Below are 19,450 nucleotides of genomic sequence, written 5' to 3' on the forward strand. Positions count from 1 at the left end.
GCCACGTGCTGGACGGCGTGTGGCCTTGCTTCCTATTGTGGGTGTGCCATATCAGCTCGGGGCCCTCTTGGAGGCTGTTGGCTGGTTGGCGGCCTCCGTTCAGCGTGCACAGCCGGTTTTGATGGCGCTTCTTTCCTTCGGGCCGCTTGAGCTTCCTCCATGTTGATATACTCGTTGGCCTTCTTTAGCATATGATCGTAATCGCAAGGCGACTTTCTGATAAGCAAACGGAAGAAGTCCCCGTCGATGAGCCCTTGGGTGAAGGCGTGCATCATTGTTTCGAACGAGACCGTGGGGATGTCCATGACCGCCTGGTTAAAACGTTGAATGTAGGTCCGAAGAGTCTCTCTCGACCCTTGCTTCATAGAGAACAGACTGACGCTGGTCTTCTGATAGCGTCTGTTGCTCGCAAAGTGGTGGAGGAAGTGTTATAGTGTATACTAAAAGTCTAGCTTTTTGTATAAACATATAAGAATCACATTGGTCAAATGCATAAATTTATGCTAAATGTAGTTGTCCATTTAATTTATATTATAGATAACATGGTGTGAGGAGACATACAGAAGATCATGTTATCAGATTCTTATAAATTATAAATAGTTGCTCACAATCAAGATGGAATGAGATAAACAATTGGAGTGGTTGTAGTGTAATTAGGTATTAGTTTATCTTGACTAATAAATTACACTAGTATACTATGAGTGTATTGAGCAAGACCAATTGATGTAGTATCTTTTTATACTGACTATATAAAAGAACAATATCTCTGTTATTATGGAAGTGTGTACTCTTAATCATGATATAATAACAAGCATATATACTTAGTATTTATTTCTTTGATTTATTAAAGAGTGCGATTTAGCTCGTTAAATCAATAGGACCGATAAGTTGGGAAATAATATTATTTATATGACGTGTTGTTGATTATAGAATGAAACTGTGTCCTAGTAATCTAGGTTGATGATATCCCCTTGAGGAGCTCATAAGGATTGTCATGTAAACCCTGCAGGTGGATTTAGTCCGACATGACGATAAGGTTGAGTGGTACTACTCTTGGAGCTAGATATTAATTAAGTGAGTTGTCAGTAACTCATTTAATTAGTGGGCATTCAATATCTTAAACACAGGGAGACTAACACACTCATGATAAGAAGGATCCCATATAGTAATATGAGATTGGTGCGGTAGTGCAATAATAACTCTTTAGTGGAGTGAGATATTATTGATGAACTTGAGTTCGGTGTTCGGGGCGAACACGAGAAGCTCAAGCTCATCGGGAGACCAAAACCAATTCCTCCTCTCGGTCCCTATTGTAGCCTCTTATACAAAGCCTTATATTCACCTAAAGCCTAGCTTCTTAAGACCCAAGCTAGGGCCGACCTAGCCATGCTTGGTGACCAAGCAAGGGGCCGACCAAGCTAAGCTTGGAGTCCAAGCTAGGGTCGGCCAAGCCTTGCTTGGTGCCCAAGCAAGGGGTCGACCACACCATGATTAAGAAGGAAGTTTTATTTTTTGTAAAATCTTTCCTTTTTATTGAGATCCATAAAAAGGATTTAAAATGATGATTTTAATATAAAACTTTCCTTATTTAGATCGGTCATAAAAGGAAATAAAAGGGAGTTTTTATTTTGTTAAAAACTTTCCTTTTATGTTGATTTTAAAAGAGAGTTTTAAATTTTTAAAATCTTTCCTTTTATAGCTTTCTACAAAGGAATAAAAGAGATATTTGAAATCTTTCCTTATTTGTAGTTATCTATAATATGAAAGAAAGATTTTAATTTTTTGATAAAACTTTCTTTTTTTCAAACCATGTTTTATTTTAAATCTTATCTTTTATAGTTATCCATAAAAGGATTTAAAAGAGAGAGATTTTAATTTATAAAACATTCCTTTTAGAATTATCCACAAAAGGGATTTTTAAAAGAGAGATTTTAATTTTTGTTTAAAATCTTTCCTTACTTGGAGAACAAGCATGTGGTCTGCCATGACAAGAAGAAAAGGAAGTTTTAATTTTTTGTTTTAAAACTTTCCTTTTTAGTCATTGGCAAGGAATATAAAGAAGTTTTAATTATGTTTAAAACTTTCCTTATTTACCAAGACCAAGGAATATAAAAGAGAGGTAGAGGTGCCTCACCTTACAACAATACATCTTCTATTCCTCTCCTCTCTTCCTTGGTGGTGGCCGACCCTTACTCTTTCTCTCTTCTCTTTTGTTTTCCCTCTTGGTGGCTGGTGGCATATTAGTGTGGAGATCCATTGATGGTCGGTTGCTTGAAGGAGAAGAAGAAGAGAAGGAGGTTCTCTTGTCTAGCATCCCTTGGAGGAAAGTTGGTGGCCGAACTTCATCATCTCTTGGAGAAAGTTGGTGGCCGAAACTTGAAAAGAAGAAGAAGGCTTGGGTGGATTCTCGTCTTGGTAGATCGTCGCCCACACGACGTCCAAGATAATAAAAAGAATATAATAGAAGATCAAGAGGTCTATAAGTTACAAGAGGTATAAATAGTTATAAGTTTCCGCATCATAACTAGTGCATCCTTTTGTATAGATTTTGTAAAACCAAACACAAGAGGTTATCGATTTTAATTATCATTTTTGTTATCGATTTTCGTTTCGATTTCATGTTTCGATAATGTGTTTCTATTGAGGTCTCTATTGTTCAACCTTGTTTACCGTGAGAAGTTTAAATATCCGATTTCTTTGAAAGACTTTGTCTAGGCAGTGGTGGATGATCCCATACCCAAGAAGACTTAGTGCCTCGCCACGTTTGACCTGGAAGTCGATCCTTGAAATAGATATTTGATCAACTTCTGTAATATAGTTTAACTTAGGAAGATCACATCGGTTGAACTTGAAGTAAGAATGTTAAGTTTCGTTCCCAATTCAATTTTAACTCCTAAAGGGAAAATTTGGATTAATAATGTTAAGCATCGTTTGCAATCCAAATTTAACTTTAGTAGAACACATGGGTAGCTAGGATAGTTCTATGCTTGTACAAATTTTTGTACGGGGGAATTAGGACGGTATTCCGTGTAGCAACTAACAGGAAGGCCGTCCTGAAGTCCTTGAAGCTTTGAATCGACCCGTCCGGTAACCTTCGAAACAAGCATTGTGCCGAGGCGGACAAAGTAGTGAGGAAGACTCGACACTTAATTCCATCCGTGTACTGATGAAGGGTTGCCGCGTTGTCGAACTTGCCAAGGTGGTCGTCTGGGTCTGTCGATCCGTTGTACTCGCCGATCGCCAAGGGTGCGTAGTTCCTTGATAGAGGATCCTGTAGAATTGCTTCGAAGAATTGGCGGTTGATCCACTCGGGTGATGAGTCAGCTCGGGGCGCTTTGCCCTTTCTTGCATCCCGAGCGGGAGCTTCGTCTAAGGAAGACCGGTCTCGATTCGCTTGCGCGATCTCAGAGGGCGTCTGGAATAAGGCCCAGTGGAATGGGATCAGCGCGGGTGGCGCCTCTATTTGTGTACAGCTCAGACTTTTGTTTTGACCACATATGGAGAGCTGCTCCGGCCGGTCCTTGTGCGCCGCTCGGCCTCCAGATACTGAAGTTGCTTGTTGCGCTAGCCGCTCGGCTAGAGCCTTCTGTTGTTGCTCTATCATCTTGGTCGCTCGCGCATGTACGAGCGCATCAAGTTCCTCTTGAGAGAGCGTCACAGTGTGTTGGCGTCTAGCTTCTTCCATCTCCTTGACTCGGATTCAGGTGCGTTCCCACAAACGGGGCCAATTTGATCCTGTTCGAGTGCTGAGTCGATGAACGTTAGGGATGTGACTCTCCTATTGACTGGTCGAAGACTCCAAAGACGTAGATCCTCTGCCGCTGTGAACCTGCAAACATAGTGCCGAGCCGGGGAGGGGTTTCCCGGCAATGACCCTTCGACGTTCAAGTCAAATCTCCGACAGAAAGAAGTAGAGCGAAAAAGAAATGAGAACTGTAGCTACAGTGAATAATAGTGCATACCTCCATCGACGTCTGAGGGTCCTTGTATAGGACTCCCCAGAGGCGCATGCACGCTCCCTGAGACGTGCACGTTCCTCAAAGCATATTTGGAATGGATGTGTTAGGAAAGCGTGCAAGATGTCATACTTTAATAGCACGAGCATATCTCTGACGCGACAGTGAAAGTTTCCCCCTTACGATTCTCTGTCTGACAACGCCACCGACCATGCCTCTTGCCAGCGACACTAGTTTCTAGGAAGACATCGTCAACTGCTCCCTTTGTCCTTTACCGAGCCGAGCGTAGGAACCGCTCGGCTGGCGCCTTTCTCGGGCCGAGCGGAAGACTGTCGGCTAACGACCTCCAGGCGGATGCTCGCTTGGCCGAATGTCCTGTCTATTGTTAGCCGAGCGGGATAGTCGCTCGATTTCCGTTTCTTCCCGCTTTGCCTTGTGAGCGTCGAAAACTCGGTGTTACTGTTGCACCGCTCGGGAAGATGGGTCGGCCGATCGGCCGGCCCCGATTATTGGCCGCCTTAACTTGGTTGATTTTCACTCTCCATGTACCGTTGACTTCTCTACAGACCGGACTTCACCTTTACTGCCCGGATCAACACCTAAGACTTCGTCCTCGTGGTCAAGCATGAGGCGGCGACAACAGGAAGAGTGTGGCTCCAAAGACGACAGCCATTGACGGAACGGGAATTGAAATCCACAATATGAAGAATAGGATGATGTGATCTACGGTATGCTAAATTCGATCCTACCAAAAAGGGTCATGTTTGAATCCTACACATTGGTTACCATTGTAACCAACTATTATTTTTTTTAAAAAAAAAGTCATATAAATTTACAAGTCATATAAATTGTTAATTGGTATATAACGAGTGAATTCGGATACTATCCTTATTGGTAGAGGTTCGAACTTACCTTGCGGCAATGAGAACTTTATTCTTTGATCGAGGTTAAGTTTGAATGATTTAATTAGTCGATTCATATTTAGGTTCCATGGGTATTGGATCTTGATCCATAGTCATTGCCGGATCGCCTTTAGCCACATAGTCATTGCCGGATCGGATTCACTTTTCCTAATTGCCATCGGACCCTCGCTTCGGCTCCATATCCACTACCAAATCGGCAAAAGCCCGAGACCCTCGCCGCCATGAGGTGGCTCTGTGTGGTTCGATCTGTAGGTCGATCGGCGCTACCGTCCGAGCCTCTTCCCTCCGCACGCCGACAACGAGGAGTCTCCGTTCGTGTCTTGGTCTGCCGGTGACTGCCTCCCGCCACCCACGCCACCGGCTCTCCTCTATTCCTGCCCGGTAAAAATCGGCGACATGAAATCTATTGCGGTGGTTCTCTGGGTTACTGATCTATTACTCGGCAGGTTGTCAGGAGAATTGGGGTGCGTCCAGCTTCTTCTTCCTTTGCAGGCGCTGGATACGGCTCCACGCCTCACGTCTCGTCTGTCCCTTAGCATGAGAACGTGTTGCCAGTTCTCCACGGGTAACCCTTTGTCTAAACACATGAATTGGAAGATGCCGTTCTTTGTTTTTGCTAGTATTTATACAAATAAACCACACCTGGTTTCTGGATCATGCAAGACACAAGTTTCCATTTGCTAATCAATTACTTTCTCCAGTCCGTATGTTTATATGGTATCGATCCTTCTTCCATCCACCTCCTTCCGGACATCTTTCCTCCTTCAGAGTCGAATAGGGCTTCTGTTGCCTTGCCACCTGCGGCGGTTGCAATCTTCATTGTTGCGTTTCTACATTTCATCGCCTTGAACTCTTGACAACGTCATCATATCACCGACATCTCTTGTAATCTGTTAAATTGCAGATTACTTTATTCCTCTAGTATATTTTATATTTGATCTATCTAAACTGTAAAATTAGAATTAATCCATAAAAAAACCACAGCTGTTGATGCTCTCCTTCCTTCATAAAGATAATTCTGCAATGGCTCATATAACATTTTCAGAAATGGCGAGTGAGATATCTCAACCATTCATGGTAAAATTGGATGGAGCTTATTTTCTCTAATGGTCTCATCTTATGTCTATTTATCTCGAAGGATGCTAAAACATCATGTGTATCCGTCTCAGAAGATGCAGGCCATGGAAATACATTACTGGATTTTCTCAGAAACTGATAAATAGGAAATAAATAATGATAAGATCCTCACATAGATAACAAATATAGATTTCTTTCATTAATCAACATGCAACTTGTCAAATTCAATGTTTGTGTGTTCCTTTGAATGATATGTCATTAGATGAATTTCGTTTTAAAATATAAACTTGAGATAGATTGTAAGACATCTGTAGCTACAACCATAATATCCTGTTGAGTTCTACTCTCTAATGACTATCATTTGGTACCAAAGTGTCCTCATAAAATCTAACTGGACTATTGGTACTGAGTTATGCTGCAAGTATCTTGAAGAATTTGGACTTGTATAGTTTCTAATGGCCCTACAAGAATCACAACAAATTCTTTGTAGGTTTATTAGAAACTGTACAAGGGAAGAATCTTCTGGATACTTATAGATTGCTAAGCATTGACAGTCCATTTAGGTTCTACTAGGTAAGGTAAGGTAAGCTAAGCTAAGCATTAACACAGTTCATTTAGGTTCCATTAGGGCTAGTTGTCCCAGATGATAGCCATTTGATAGTGGAACTCAGAACAAACTATCTTGATTGTTGCTGCAGATGCCTTGTGTTCATTTGAACTTTATTTTAAAGCAAAATTGTTTCGTGATACCTGATACAAAATAATTTTTGGACTTCTATGGTGGTGTTGAATTTGCCAAGTTGCATGCCAATTGATGTAGAAATTATATTTGCTGTCCAAGTCGAGATCTTTTTGTTGTTTATTTTCTATTTACCAAATTTTGGGAGGGTCTTAGGTGGTTTGACATCACAGGTAATGCTTGAGATAAATATGCATGAGATAAGACCATCGGAGAAATTTAGTTCCATCCAATTTTACCACGATTTGTTGAGAGATATCACTATTCATTTCTAAAAATATTATCAGAGCAAATGCAGAATTATTTTATCATGGGGATCACTGTATATACATATGGAAAAAACATAAAATTACATATAAATTTGGTATCTACTTCGTAAGAGATGAGGAAACTTCACACAATCAATGAGTTTGGTCCACATTATTTTTAACGTTTACAACAATTGATTAGTCAATTAGAGTAATCTGCTCATTTAAAATTTGTGCTTCTACATGCCTCATAATCACTTCATGTTCCAAGTACCTGCTTCGGTGGGAAACAAAGTGTAACCAAGAGTCAAGCAACATTACAAACAATTGCATTACATCAAACATAGTTTTACTCTAACAATTTCAATTAATCCTCGCCTTTGTTCATAAGAGCAGTATGATCTTTCTTCAAATAAGGGTAGGATGTGAAAATAATAAAGGATTAAACCAAAATTAACCTAGAAAATATGGGGCATGCCTTGTTAGTGCCAACTATCTGGAACTGACAATATAAGTCTTATTTTGTCTTTAAATCCTTTGCAAGCTTACATCACCAAAGATATTCAAATCTTTTGATTATCTAAAAATATCACATAAGATTGACATAAGATACATAGAGTTCTAAAGTGCACTTGATATCCATCTTCCTAACATAACGTAGATTCTAAACCAATCAAAATCTAAATAACTTAATTGAGCTAAATGGCGGGACTAAATTCCATGTACTGAATCCAAATAATTGAAATAAATTTCACTTGTTTCTTTCAGATACCATCTTTTATCTGCACATCAACATGAAGTTTCAAATGGATATAAAACACAACTTGATACAGTTTTTACTAGAGAAATGATGTATCTCAGCTGGAATTGAAAGCAAATAGACATTTGCTCAGGTTAATCCGTTATATTTTTAGTGTAAAAGTCTAGTAATTAATTCTTTTAGCAGGTAAGATACCATAGACAGAGAACACTAACAATGACTAGAAACGAGATCCCCTTCTCCTGCGTCCAATGTACCATTAGCATCCATTGAATCACCCATCTTTTCCACCTATATACCCCAAAACAAATCATATCACTGGTTGGCTAAAATTAGTGTCAGAAAGAGTAATAATTCCAACGTATTGGGGAAATCAGGCTGATGCAACATAATATCACCGTTATTAGTCCTTTGTAATATCCATTTTTTCCTATAAACATGAAATCGACTCAATATAGAATTTCACAATAGTATCTAACTGTAACAGTGAACCATTATAAAACTATGATAGCTTTCAATAAATAAAATGAGAGCTCTGAGGGGGCAAAAAAAAAAAAAAAACAAAAGCAGGCATTTTAAAAACAAATTATCACCTACATGACTATTGATCCCACTCAAATAACACAATTTTCACCTTCTATTTATTGTTCAAGTATAAAGTAGAAAAACAAGGAGACTATTTTTCAGTGTTATAAAAATCGACCTAGGCGACTGCCTAGGCATTGGGCGCAAGCCAGCTGCACCAAAACATGTTGATCGGCCAACCTAGGCGTCCTTGGCGCCTAGACGGGATTAGGCAGCCCTAGGCGCCGGTCGAATCGTCTAGGCGTCGTAAAAATGATGCAGGTTTTTCATTTTTTTTTGTTTGAGCTTTTGAACTTAAAGCCCAAATAAAAAAAACTGAAATATAACGTGTTGGGCTTAAGTTCTATAAGCCTTAAACTTTGGTCCAACAAGAAAAGAAATAAGTTGGATGTGAACAATCTAGTATTTGTCCAATGTTATGCTAGATTGTTGAACAAATAAAAAAGAGAGAAAGAAAGGAATGCCAATGTCCTTCTTGCAAAAGATGTTTCAAATGCACAAGGTTGGATTGTAGATGGTGGGGAAGATGATGAAGTTGAACATTCCGAGATCACTTGGAAAATGGTTGATGAAGCAACTGGAGCAAATGAAAATCTACAACTCCGAAGAAACTCTAGAGTGAGAGAACTTCACAAGGATGATTTTGCATCCAAAGAAGAAGGGGAGGATCACAATGATGATATTGGATTTGTGTCAGACGAAAAACATGTTGAAAATTATGGAGAAGAAGTAGAATAAATTTGTGATGTTTTATTAGTTGTGTAATTTTGAACTCATTTTAAATTTGATGTTATTGTGTTAGAGTTATAAAATATGATTTATTATGTAATTTATGTTGATACCGTGGAATCCGCCTATCAGAGCCTAGTCTCTGCCTAGGCGCTAGGCGTTGGTCTGGCGCTAGACTAGTGGCTAGCGAATTTTAGATCGTTGCCGTTTTTCAAACCCGCTTGATATCTAAACATATAAGTTAGTTTCACTCATGGAAATAAGAAAGAAAAGAACAAGGTATGCCCTTAGCGTTAGATTTTTACAACAAAGAAAATTATAATTCTGTTTTAAAGATAGATCCTACAACAATTTAAAATTACAGAAAAACAAGCAAAAGTTGGAAAAGAGGGGAAAAAACAAGTAGTTTTATTCTGTCCTAGGGCACCCCTCTAGTGCTAGACCTTGCTCTTGTCACAAGTACAGATTTTTTCCACGATTCCTCATTGTAACATGTTGCTTTCGTAGTTCTTTGTCTTTAGCAAGCCCCGGTTGATCGAATTAACTATTGAGGGAGGCAACGGAGCCTTCTTCATTCACTTGTAGTGGCCTATTCTCAATTTTTAGTAAATCGCAATGGCGATAAGCTATTTTTTCCTCTGTACCTAAATTAGGATGACTTGCAAGAAAAGATTAATGTGGGTCAATATACCTTATGTCGTAGGAACTCCTGATGTTACCTTATTTACTCACTTATTTGTAATTGCTCATATATCCCTCTTGGACTGTTGTTATTTTGGTTGTTCATGTGCTTAGGCGGTCTTATAAGCTGCTACATATTTAATTATTTATGGTGTATTATATTTCAATTGTAGATTGTTATTATCTGCTCTTAATATGTTGAATGTTATGTGGTATCTTGGATGTATTATGACATTTTATTGAATAGGCGGTCTCCTTTGGTTAAGGTTATGGTAAACTTAGGACATAACATAATAATTGAATGTCTTCTAGGGGATGTGGACGTCGGGGCCTTTGGCACAATTAGGATGATTTCTTGACCATGTAGTAGTTATATTGGTTGTTTTTACCTGACTGTGCATTTGCTACACTAATGAGTATGACGAGTTAGATGCAACACATTTGGGCTATCTTTAGTAGTTGTGCATGTGCTGGCTATCTTTAGTAGTTGTGCATGTGCTAGAGAGATACAAACATCATTTTGTACTTTGAAAAACAAAAGAGGGTGTAGTGGCTCACGCGGTCACACCCATTGGATGACTCTAAGCATGTTTATTGAGTGGTATTTAGCGGATTGCAACGAATCAAGATTTTGTAGTTACTTTTCCTTTCTTGCAGCTTATAACATGGTATATTTCCTTAGTTACCCTTTTTTTTGTTATCAATACATCATACTATTTGCCTAGTTTCTTTTCCCTGATAACCAACTTTTGCTCTCTGGAGTTGGGTTGAGCTTTGATCATTGCTAGGCAGAGGTCCTGAGGTCACTTTGAAGGATTTATAGCTTTATGCTTTTGTTATCTTTTATTTGTTGTCTATGTACTTAAAGGTTCTTTTATATGTAAGTGTTCATATAGTCTTTCATTTTGTCACGAGTGAATTAAAACTTAATGGCTAATAACCTTTACGATTTCTTTTACTTGGTGAGTTTTTAATTGTGTAAATTTTTTAAAATAATCAATTGGATATGTGGTTCTATTTGGTGTGGTTGATTGAGATCTAGTAGGTGCCAAGGCAAATTGTTGCACGATCGGTGTGGGTTCCATGGACATGATATGTGGTACGGATATGAAGATTTATAATGGTTGTTCTAGTTGGGGTTGATCAATTTTATTTCCTCGTTTAATGTACGTATTTGTCATAATTCATATCGCCTAATTGGAACATTTATTAGTTGTCTAAGTACATATTCATATCATCTTAAACTTATCTCTCAGAGTTTTCCTTTAATAGGCATAATTTTGAGTTTCTTTCTAATGTTTTCATTTTTTATCTTGTCCATTCTTGTATGTCCGTACATCCACCTTAATGTCCTCATCTGTACTACTCTATTTTCTGCTTGTGTGCTTGAGACATTACCCAATATTCAACTCCATATAACATAGTATGTCTATCTATTATTTTGTAAAATTTTCCTTAAGTTTTAGACCCGCTTTACGATCACAAAGAACACTTGACTCTCTCGTCCATTTCAATCATTTTACTTGTATTCCATGTAAAACATCTCTTAGCCTCTCCATTCGTTTACATATATTTAAAGCTTAGTTATAATAATTCATCATCTTATATCTTAACAATTGTTTTACTATGCCTAGTTTCGCTAAATTTAAATTTCATATATTCTATTTTACTCTATCAAGCATAAAACCTTTAAATTTCTAGTTTCCTGCCATTTCTTATAATGTGGACTATTTGAAAAATGGGAATAAATTCAATTTCTATGTTCCCATAGAAAATTAAAACCAAACAATTTTAAGCAATGCGAATATTATGTCCATAGCTTTAATTTGGGATTTATCATGTAGTAAGAAGTTAATTACTGTTTAATCAATGAATTTGAGGTTGAATCGGTTTATTTAAAGCTGAATCTATATGTTAGAGGCTTATTTTCTTAATGTAATGAGGCTTTATTGTTGGTCAATTTGAGGTTTATTGGTTCTTTGAGGCTGGTTAAAGTGAGGATCAAGTTGAATTTGAATCGAGTGTCAACCAAATTCAGATCAGTCAAATTGGAGATTTATTGATTGAACTAAATTTGAACTGATTTATTCTATGTAAATCGATCTGGTTAACTTTCGTTTGGTTGTATCATATGGAGCTTCTCTTTCCCTTTTCATCTGCTATTCCTTTTCTGAAAAAAAAATCCTCTTGTCCTTGGTTCTCATCTTCCTTTATCTCCCTTGCTATTCTTTCTCTGTACTTGAGAAGAACAATTCTCCAGCTGTGCCTCTCCATCAGCGAGCATCCATGGTTGGTTCCTCCTCCATCCCAACGTTCGCTTGACCTCACCTCCATTGTAGTCTGGCAAGTCTTCTCCCTTGATATGGTAGTCTCTGCATCCCTTCTTCAGCAGTGGAACAGTGAGCCAACCTTCTCATCCTGATTTTAAGCAATAGAAATCAGAACTTGGCACATGTTTCCACTGCTTAAACACCTCTTTGCCAAATTTGCAAAGCAAGGAGACCCAACAGCGAGCAGAGGAGCTAAAATCCTCCTGAGTGTGGGCTAGGCAGTAGCAGCTGGCTTTGTTATTCCCTTCATCTACTTATTTGCTAGCAGCCTCCGCATGCCTTTTTGTGATTTATTACAAGTAAGCATTATGAGGAAGTGTTTCCCTTTTTGTTTGAGATTGGTTTAAGGAGTTTTCCCTCATGATGTTGTGCAATGGTAGTCCCTCTTGATTAGATCAGGATGTTTAGATTGCAAGCAAGCATTTTGTGTTGATCTTCCATTGTTCTCACTGAAATTTGATCATATGGTAAGCATCTTATTGCTATGGTCTTGTTGTAGGCTATGTAGAATTTCTAAGGCTTTAGAATATTGTGTGTATGCTTGTAGTTTTTTGGGGGTGTAATTGTGGGCACAAAACTATGCTGAATTTGAGGAGATGCTCTTGCTTGTTTCTCTCGAACTACGGAATACAGCTTGATGGTATTTTAAAACTTCTGTTCTTTTAAGAAGGGTTTAAATTGGGAATTTAAGAGATGAATTGGGGGTTGGGGATAGAACTTAGATCAACAAGGAGCTAAAACATGGGCAGAATTGTTGGTGAATCTTCCTGCTTATCTTGATGTATAAATGTTAGGCGGGATAAATATATTGGATGTAAAATTTAAGAGGGTTTATTTTCAAAAGTAACTCAAATCTTTCTCCTTCCCATGACATATTCCTTGATAATTATTGATGCTCCATTCCAGTTTTAATGCTTCATTTTTGTACTGGATCATGGTTGTAAATTTTTTTGGACATGACCGTGCTTATTTAAATTGATTCTTAAAAGTCTGATGTATTACCTAGTTATAATGGATTGCGTAACCTTACTACAACTGAAATGGCAGCTTAGTTTAGCCTGAATGGATCTTAGAAGAAAGAAAGTGGGAGCCTATAACAAGTTTTAAACTTAATGAAATGGCGAACATTTACCAAATTGTGATTGATACACCAGATCTATAAGAAAGGAAAAAAAAAGTGGAAATTGGGAAAACTATTAGCCATGCCATATTATCTAGGGGCTTAGTTCCATGGATGTTTTGGGGCAGGGTGGGACTTTGATTCATAAACATGTATGAAAACACTAATGTCATGTAACACAAAATGACTAGAATACCTCTTTGGTGTGGCAAATTCAAGTTTTGTGACACAAAAACAACTTTGCAATAATACCATTTAGCTAAACCACATTCAGCAACATAGACAGACTTTCATCTAGGATTATCATATTGTTTTTGTTCAATTCATTGATCTAAACTGATCATATATTCCTATCTTAATCTCATCCAAGCCTTTTGCTACAGCACAACCTGTTGTTGATGGAATATTGTGGATCTGAGTTTGGCCAGTTTCATCTTTGGGGCATAATCCATTCCATAGGGAAATATGTCGGGTAGGTTTCTCTAGAATTTTTTTCCCCCTGACTTAGATTTATTTTCATCTAGCTTCTATGAAATTCTAGTTCTAATTCATTTCCCGCTTGTTCAAGGTTAGGTGAGCAATAGGGTCCTTGCAAATGAGCCAACCTTCTGTAATTCTTGCCACGGCAAGCTATGATCACACTATCAGATTCTGGGAGGCCAAAAGTGGGCGCTGTTATCGCACCATTCAATACCCAGATTCTGTGAGTGCATCAATTCCTGGATGGGCCTATTGCATTTTTTCCTCCAAGAAGATAGAAGTTTGTCCTGAGTTCTTTCAATGTCCAAAAATTGACTTCTGTCACTGGCCGTACAGTATAAAAATGAATCATACTCTGTAAACTCTCATGTACCTGTAGACTCTTCGAACTATTCCTCTAACGGCATTTGCTTTTATGAACCATGATAATAATTCTTTTATCTGCAGCAGGTCAATAGGCTTGAGATAACACCTGACAAAAGATACTTAGCTGCTGCTGGCAATCCCAACATCCGCCTTTTCGATGTTAACTCTAATAGTCCACATCCAGTATGTCTACATGTTCAATGATGTTTTTTTTTTTCTATGCTTTTATTTGTTTGACCTAAATTTTTCTCATGCTATCTGGTTTTAGGTTTCCAGCTATGAATCACATACTAATAACGTTATGGCAGTGGGTTTTCAATGTGATGGAAATTGGATGTATTCAGGGTCTGAAGATGGTACAGTGAAGATATGGGATTTGAGGTATGAAATGTCTTCTTTTGTGCATTTTGTCACTTACCCATTCATCTAGATGACTTCTGTTGCATCATTTGCCAATGCAATTTACTCTTGATCAGATCATGGAACTTTTGTATAAGATGCGGCTAGACTAATTCCTCGTGTACGCTGATGTTCATATAGATAGGTAGAACATAATAAGCTGTAGGTAAGGTTAAAAATATGGAGCTGTAGGCTATTGGGATGTTACTATCCAGTGAATTGTTTGCAGGCTCTTTGATCAAGTGTTATATTATACTTAATCTGTATACTGATAACCAAACTTCATCTCTCATTTATTTGTACCTTTTGTCAATACTTCAGAACTGCAACTTGCCAACGAGAATATGAAAGCCGTGCAGCGGTTAATACAGTCGTTCTGCACCCAAATCAAGTATTTTTGTATACTTTTGTTTCTTTTTACTGATCTGCACATATTCATGATTGATGCAACAGAAAAGTCTTTTATTTTTCTGAAAATGTATTTTTTTTTTATGGCACTGTTGTATCACCTGTTTTTTTTGTAGTTCCAGACTGTTACTCATTAATGTACTTATATTGTAGTCTTATTTTTGTTACCCATAATTGCTTGCATGCAACTCTGTTTCTAATGTTCAGGGCAGGAAGCCTGCTAAACAAAGTCATAGGATTAATCAACACCCTTATCATATTCAAAATGAAATGATATGAGGGATCCTGATGTATGACTGATCAAGGATTTTGTAGCGATGGCTAAGAATGTTTCTTAAATTCAAACCCTGGCCTAGGACCTTCCTGTTGCACAGTGCCTTCTCATGATAACAATATTTCATCAAATTGATAAGGATAAAGAGTTTCTCTATGTTTCCTACTATGCAAGTGCTATATATTTTAATATATCCTTACCATTCTATGACAAATATTGAATTTTCCCTTCAAATTATGGTAGTTTCTTTTGCCTCAAGATAAGATTATCAAATTTGAGTTTTTCTTTTAATTGGCAAGAAATCTGCACGTGTAATTTTGATCTCTTTCCAATGCCAGAGCACTATATTCTGAACTACCATAGTTCTTACTTTCTTACATAAGGAACTGGTGAACAAAAATGGAAGCATAAATGCGACAGATATTATTTATTACCTTAGTTTGGACTAGATCCACTAGTGATCCTAATAACTCTAGCACTTCTTATGACAAACTGTAGATATTAACTATGTCCAACTTGTCATAGAAAGTCTTCCAAAAATAAAAAAAATAAAAAAATAATGGCAATGAAGATGGAAACATGGTACTAGTGAAGTGCATGAGCAGCTCTTTTAATCAACGAGATTTGATTATTCATTATTCTGGGAAATCAAATGCTCAGAATTGTCCTCTTTTTTGTTCGATTAGTTTGTAACTGATCCTCCTACCAATTTTGGAGCACTATTTTACAAACTATCAAGTTTAACTATCTTGCAGAAGGAACTAATATCTGGTGATCAAAATGGTAACATTAGAGTATGGGATCTCGCTGCAAATTCATGCAGCTGTGAGTTAGTAAGTACATTTGTTTTGTTATGAGATCTGATGAAAAAAAAAGTGTTCATATGTTGTGTTGAAATGCTGTTATTTAGTAATAATTTAAAAGGGATATGGCCCAGATTGACTAGCCCATATTACATGGCTGCAGGTTCCAGAGGTTGATACAGCTGTAAGGTCTCTGACTGTGATGTGGGATGGAAGCATGGTTGTTGCTGCAAATAATCATGGAACATGTTATGTCTGGCGCTTACTAAAAGGAACTCAGGTATCAAGTTTTGTTTGTTTCCTTAGTTGATATCATTTTTTGTCATTTCATTTACCAATCTGGGATTTCTTTTGTAGACAATGACCTACTTTGAACCACTGCATAAATTACAAGCACATAATGGCTATATCTTGAAGTGTCTGCTTTCTCCAGAATTTTGTGATCCCAATCGGTAACTACTAGTTGTCGTTACTCTGCTATTAACAATCAAATAAATCCATGGTGGTTGATTATTATTTCTGTGATTGGATTCAATAATAGTATCCTCATTGAAATAGCTGCCTCATTTGCCAACAATCAATTTAAGCACCATTTCTGAAAGATTCATGATTTTAAATCTTGACATGTGATGTGCTATATTACTTTTAGGTATCTTGCTACTGCTGCATCTGATCACACTGTAAAAATATGGAATGTAGATGGCTTTACCTTGGAGAAGACTTTAACAGGCATGCAAACCTTTATCACCGTTGCTCAGTGGTATTACTTGGATTAACGTCTCATTTATACTCTGATAACATGATTAGGACATCAGCGCTGGGTATGGGATTGCGTTTTCTCTGTTGATGGTGCTTATCTGATAACAGGTGATGTAAATGACCTACAATCTTTTTTTTTTTCATTACATGCTAGTTATGTGAATACAATGCAATAATATATATCATTACATGCAGCTTCATCCGATACAACTGCAAGACTTTGGTCGATGTCCACCGGAGAAACCGTCAGGGTCTACCAAGGTCATCACAAAGCAACAATCTGCTGTGCTCTTCATGACGGTGCTGAATCAACTCCGACCTGAGTAGTGTTTATTACTTAAAGTGGTGCTCTTCAGGATGGTATTTCTGTCTTTGTGAGTTTATTTAAGGAGTTTGAAGTCGACAACTATCCTAGGGACAATTTTTATGATACTTCATTCCCAGGCAACCAAGTTATGGTTACAGGATTACTTAGATCTTTCCCCATCAAGTCTTCTTCGACTCAATGTGGTTTAAGCTATCCGTTGGAAGACTTCTCATTGGGATCTTTAATGAGGATGATAAGCCATTCAATTTCACGACCAATGAGTTATTTTGCACCTAACACGAGGCGAAGAAATGCTGATAAACTTGTCACTGTAGATTATTTTGGCAAATGCATAAACTTCCCATCTAACTGGAAGGTTAAGGATGTATAATTGGTAGATAGACACACGCATACAGGTCATTTAAAAGGACACTAGCTTCTGTGGGTGTGGTGAGTAATAAAATATTCAGAGGAACAATTAAGAGGATAAATAGGATTGAAAGGTTGACTTCTGACTATCTGTAAAAAGAAAGATAAAATAAAGATTTACTTTTGTAGTGATATGAAAATTGGATTTTGAATTCTAAACAATCTAGGTAATTATTGAGATTGAGAATATAGACATTATGTTTAAATAGGAAATGCAATTGCTATTTCTTGGGAATAGAACAATACCAATAAATATTAGGCTCAAAATAGAACATAAAAGATAGATTACTACTTAAAAAGAATAAATAAGGACTAATTTTTATAGGTAAAAAAAAATCATACATAACATTTTTTTTTATTTGATTAGCTTGCATGACCTTTAATGACATGATTGCTATTTTTATGTGTGCATGAGTTTAAATTCATCAACTTTTTTAGTTTATTTTTATTATTTTTTTCCAAGTAAAAGTTCAGCCTAGACATCTATTAAAGGATATAATGGGAAGGTCAGGTTGATTCCCGTAATCAATTAAATCTATGTAACTTTAAGGAATAAATACTACCAATGCAAATTAACATGTTCATATATATCATTTTAATAAAAGGTAACTAAACATAAATTTAAAAAATTAATAAACTTAAGCAATTCACCTTCAGAAATGACACATGCACTTTTTTTTAAAAAAAAATAAAAATAAACAAGAATAATAATAATAATAATATTTTATATCTCTTCTCCTACATGGATTTTAAACCTTGTCGATTTTATAAAAGTAAATACATTTTCAAAACCTGAACTTTACTCCTTTTGGAGGGAGCCGTTTTTTGGCTCTCTTATAGAACATTCAAATTCATGGTATGGAGAGTTTAGAAAGAAATCTTTGTATGCATGTATTCCTTCTAAATCTAGAAGGAAATCTAATAAGAACATTCCAATCAACACTGGCCAACTTTGTCACAAAATCTTCTCACTTGCCTGTTAAACTCTTCCACCCCTTTTCTTTCTATTTAACGACCAACACCCCCCTAAATCCTCCTCTCCCATCGGTACCGGGGCACGATGGCGACGGAGAACCGAGATGTAAAGGTGGCCTTGCGAGAGAGGCATATCCTCAAAATGGAAGAGGAGAAGAAGAAGGTGGAGAATTTAAAAGAGGAGCTCCCCGAGTGCAACCGGTTGTTCATAAATGGTCGTTAATTTTTGTGTTCCATAGATCATTCCTCTTTTATCAAATGATTTCTTCCATTTGACTTCTGTTTTGGTCAAGCAGCTCTACAGTTCATGGAGAACAAGTTGGAGAAGTGCAGTGGCAAGAGATGCGTGCGCGTGTTCGGACGCATCATGTCTACTTCCGAGAAACTCGACGAGCCTGGCCACCGTACGAACGGATCGAGCTCGGTCTCAATGGAAGATGCCGGGCATGATCTGCCACCGACATCGCCGTTGCTGCCGAAGAAAGCGAGGCGGTATTGGACGGAGGAGCTGCACTGCCGGTTCCTCAAGGCCGTCGAGCAGCTCGGAGGCGCCCAGCGTTAGTGCAAGAAGCTTCACGCCCACGCCCTTCCTAATTTCAACCTCATTCAATTTTTATAGTTAGTTTTGTTTGTCACTCTCATCACTGGGCAGTTGCGACTCCGAAGCAGATCAAAGAGCAGATGGACGTGGAGGGCCTCACGAGCGACCAGGTGAGGAGCCATTTGCAGGTGAGTGTTGCGGCGGCCGGCGCGCCTTTTAACCCTCTTCTGTTGGTCGACGATTTTTAACGGGGAGTTGGCGCTTGTTCTTTGGCTCAGAAACACCGGCTGAGCATGCGCGAGAGGGCGGGGCTGAGCTTCCACCTGGAAGGAGGCGATGCGCGGGTTCAGCGCGAGGAAGATGAAGGGGAAGAAAGGGGCTGAAGCCCGGCATTGGAACATTAATTTATTATTATTATTATTTTTGATTTTGAGGTTATAAAAAAAAATTAGAATATGAAATAAAATGAGAAACTCTTGGCTCCGTAGATTTTTTTATTAATCGCTTTTTTACTCGATAAAAAGATTTTATGAAAAGAAACCAAAAGGAAGATATTTGAGC

The 19,450-nt window shown here is 37.8% G+C and overlaps 2 protein-coding genes across 5 annotated transcripts; both read left to right on the forward strand.

Moving 5' to 3' along the window:
* The first annotated feature begins 5,083 nt into the window (after positions 1-5,083).
* LOC121975236 (target of rapamycin complex subunit LST8) lies at positions 5,084-17,107 on the forward strand. 4 transcript variants are annotated; one of them, XM_042526762.1, is made up of 13 exons: positions 5,084-5,260; positions 5,326-5,444; positions 13,532-13,620; positions 13,717-13,851; positions 14,076-14,177; positions 14,263-14,375; positions 14,715-14,784; positions 15,831-15,908; positions 16,042-16,158; positions 16,236-16,330; positions 16,528-16,607; positions 16,686-16,745; positions 16,833-17,107. In XM_042526762.1, the coding sequence occupies exons 4-13, from the start codon at positions 13,744-13,746 to the stop codon at positions 16,958-16,960; spliced, it is 951 nt and encodes a 316-aa protein (XP_042382696.1). In that variant the 5' UTR covers positions 5,084-5,260; positions 5,326-5,444; positions 13,532-13,620; positions 13,717-13,743; the 3' UTR covers positions 16,961-17,107. The 4 variants fall into 4 exon arrangements, with proteins under 4 accessions (XP_042382696.1, XP_042382698.1, XP_042382697.1 ...); XM_042526764.1 differs by having other exon boundaries at positions 14,079-14,177; XM_042526763.1 differs by having other exon boundaries at positions 13,722-13,851.
* A 346-nt stretch (positions 17,108-17,453) lies between these two features.
* On the forward strand, positions 17,454-19,437 carry LOC121975237 (transcription factor HHO6-like). The gene is made up of 4 exons (XM_042526767.1): positions 17,454-18,563; positions 18,645-18,905; positions 19,001-19,077; positions 19,168-19,437. Exons 1-4 carry the CDS (start codon positions 18,434-18,436, stop codon positions 19,270-19,272), a joined length of 573 nt encoding a protein of 190 aa, XP_042382701.1. The 5' UTR covers positions 17,454-18,433; the 3' UTR covers positions 19,273-19,437.
* Positions 19,438-19,450: the final 13 nt, after the last annotated feature.

This window comes from Zingiber officinale, chromosome 4B, assembly GCF_018446385.1.
Source record: "Zingiber officinale cultivar Zhangliang chromosome 4B, Zo_v1.1, whole genome shotgun sequence".
NCBI lineage: Eukaryota > Viridiplantae > Streptophyta > Magnoliopsida > Zingiberales > Zingiberaceae > Zingiber > Zingiber officinale.

What these genes read in the sequence shown, in the direction of transcription:
- LOC121975236 (XM_042526762.1), top strand. Translation starts at nt 13,744, where the DNA reads ATGAGCCAACCTTCTGTAATTCTTGCCACGGCAAGCTATGATCACACT. An exon ending in CCATTCAATACCCAGATTCT is followed by an intron (nt 13,852 to 14,075) that starts GTGAGTGCATCA and finishes TTTTATCTGCAG; the next exon opens with CAGGTCAATAGGCTTGAGAT. An exon ending in GAATTTTGTGATCCCAATCG is followed by an intron (nt 16,331 to 16,527) that starts GTAACTACTAGT and finishes TATTACTTTTAG; the next exon opens with GTATCTTGCTACTGCTGCAT.
- LOC121975237 (XM_042526767.1), top strand. Translation starts at nt 18,434, where the DNA reads ATGGCGACGGAGAACCGAGATGTAAAGGTGGCCTTGCGAGAGAGGCAT. An exon ending in CAACCGGTTGTTCATAAATG is followed by an intron (nt 18,564 to 18,644) that starts GTCGTTAATTTT and finishes TTGGTCAAGCAG; the next exon opens with CTCTACAGTTCATGGAGAAC. An exon ending in AGGTGAGGAGCCATTTGCAG is followed by an intron (nt 19,078 to 19,167) that starts GTGAGTGTTGCG and finishes TCTTTGGCTCAG; the next exon opens with AAACACCGGCTGAGCATGCG.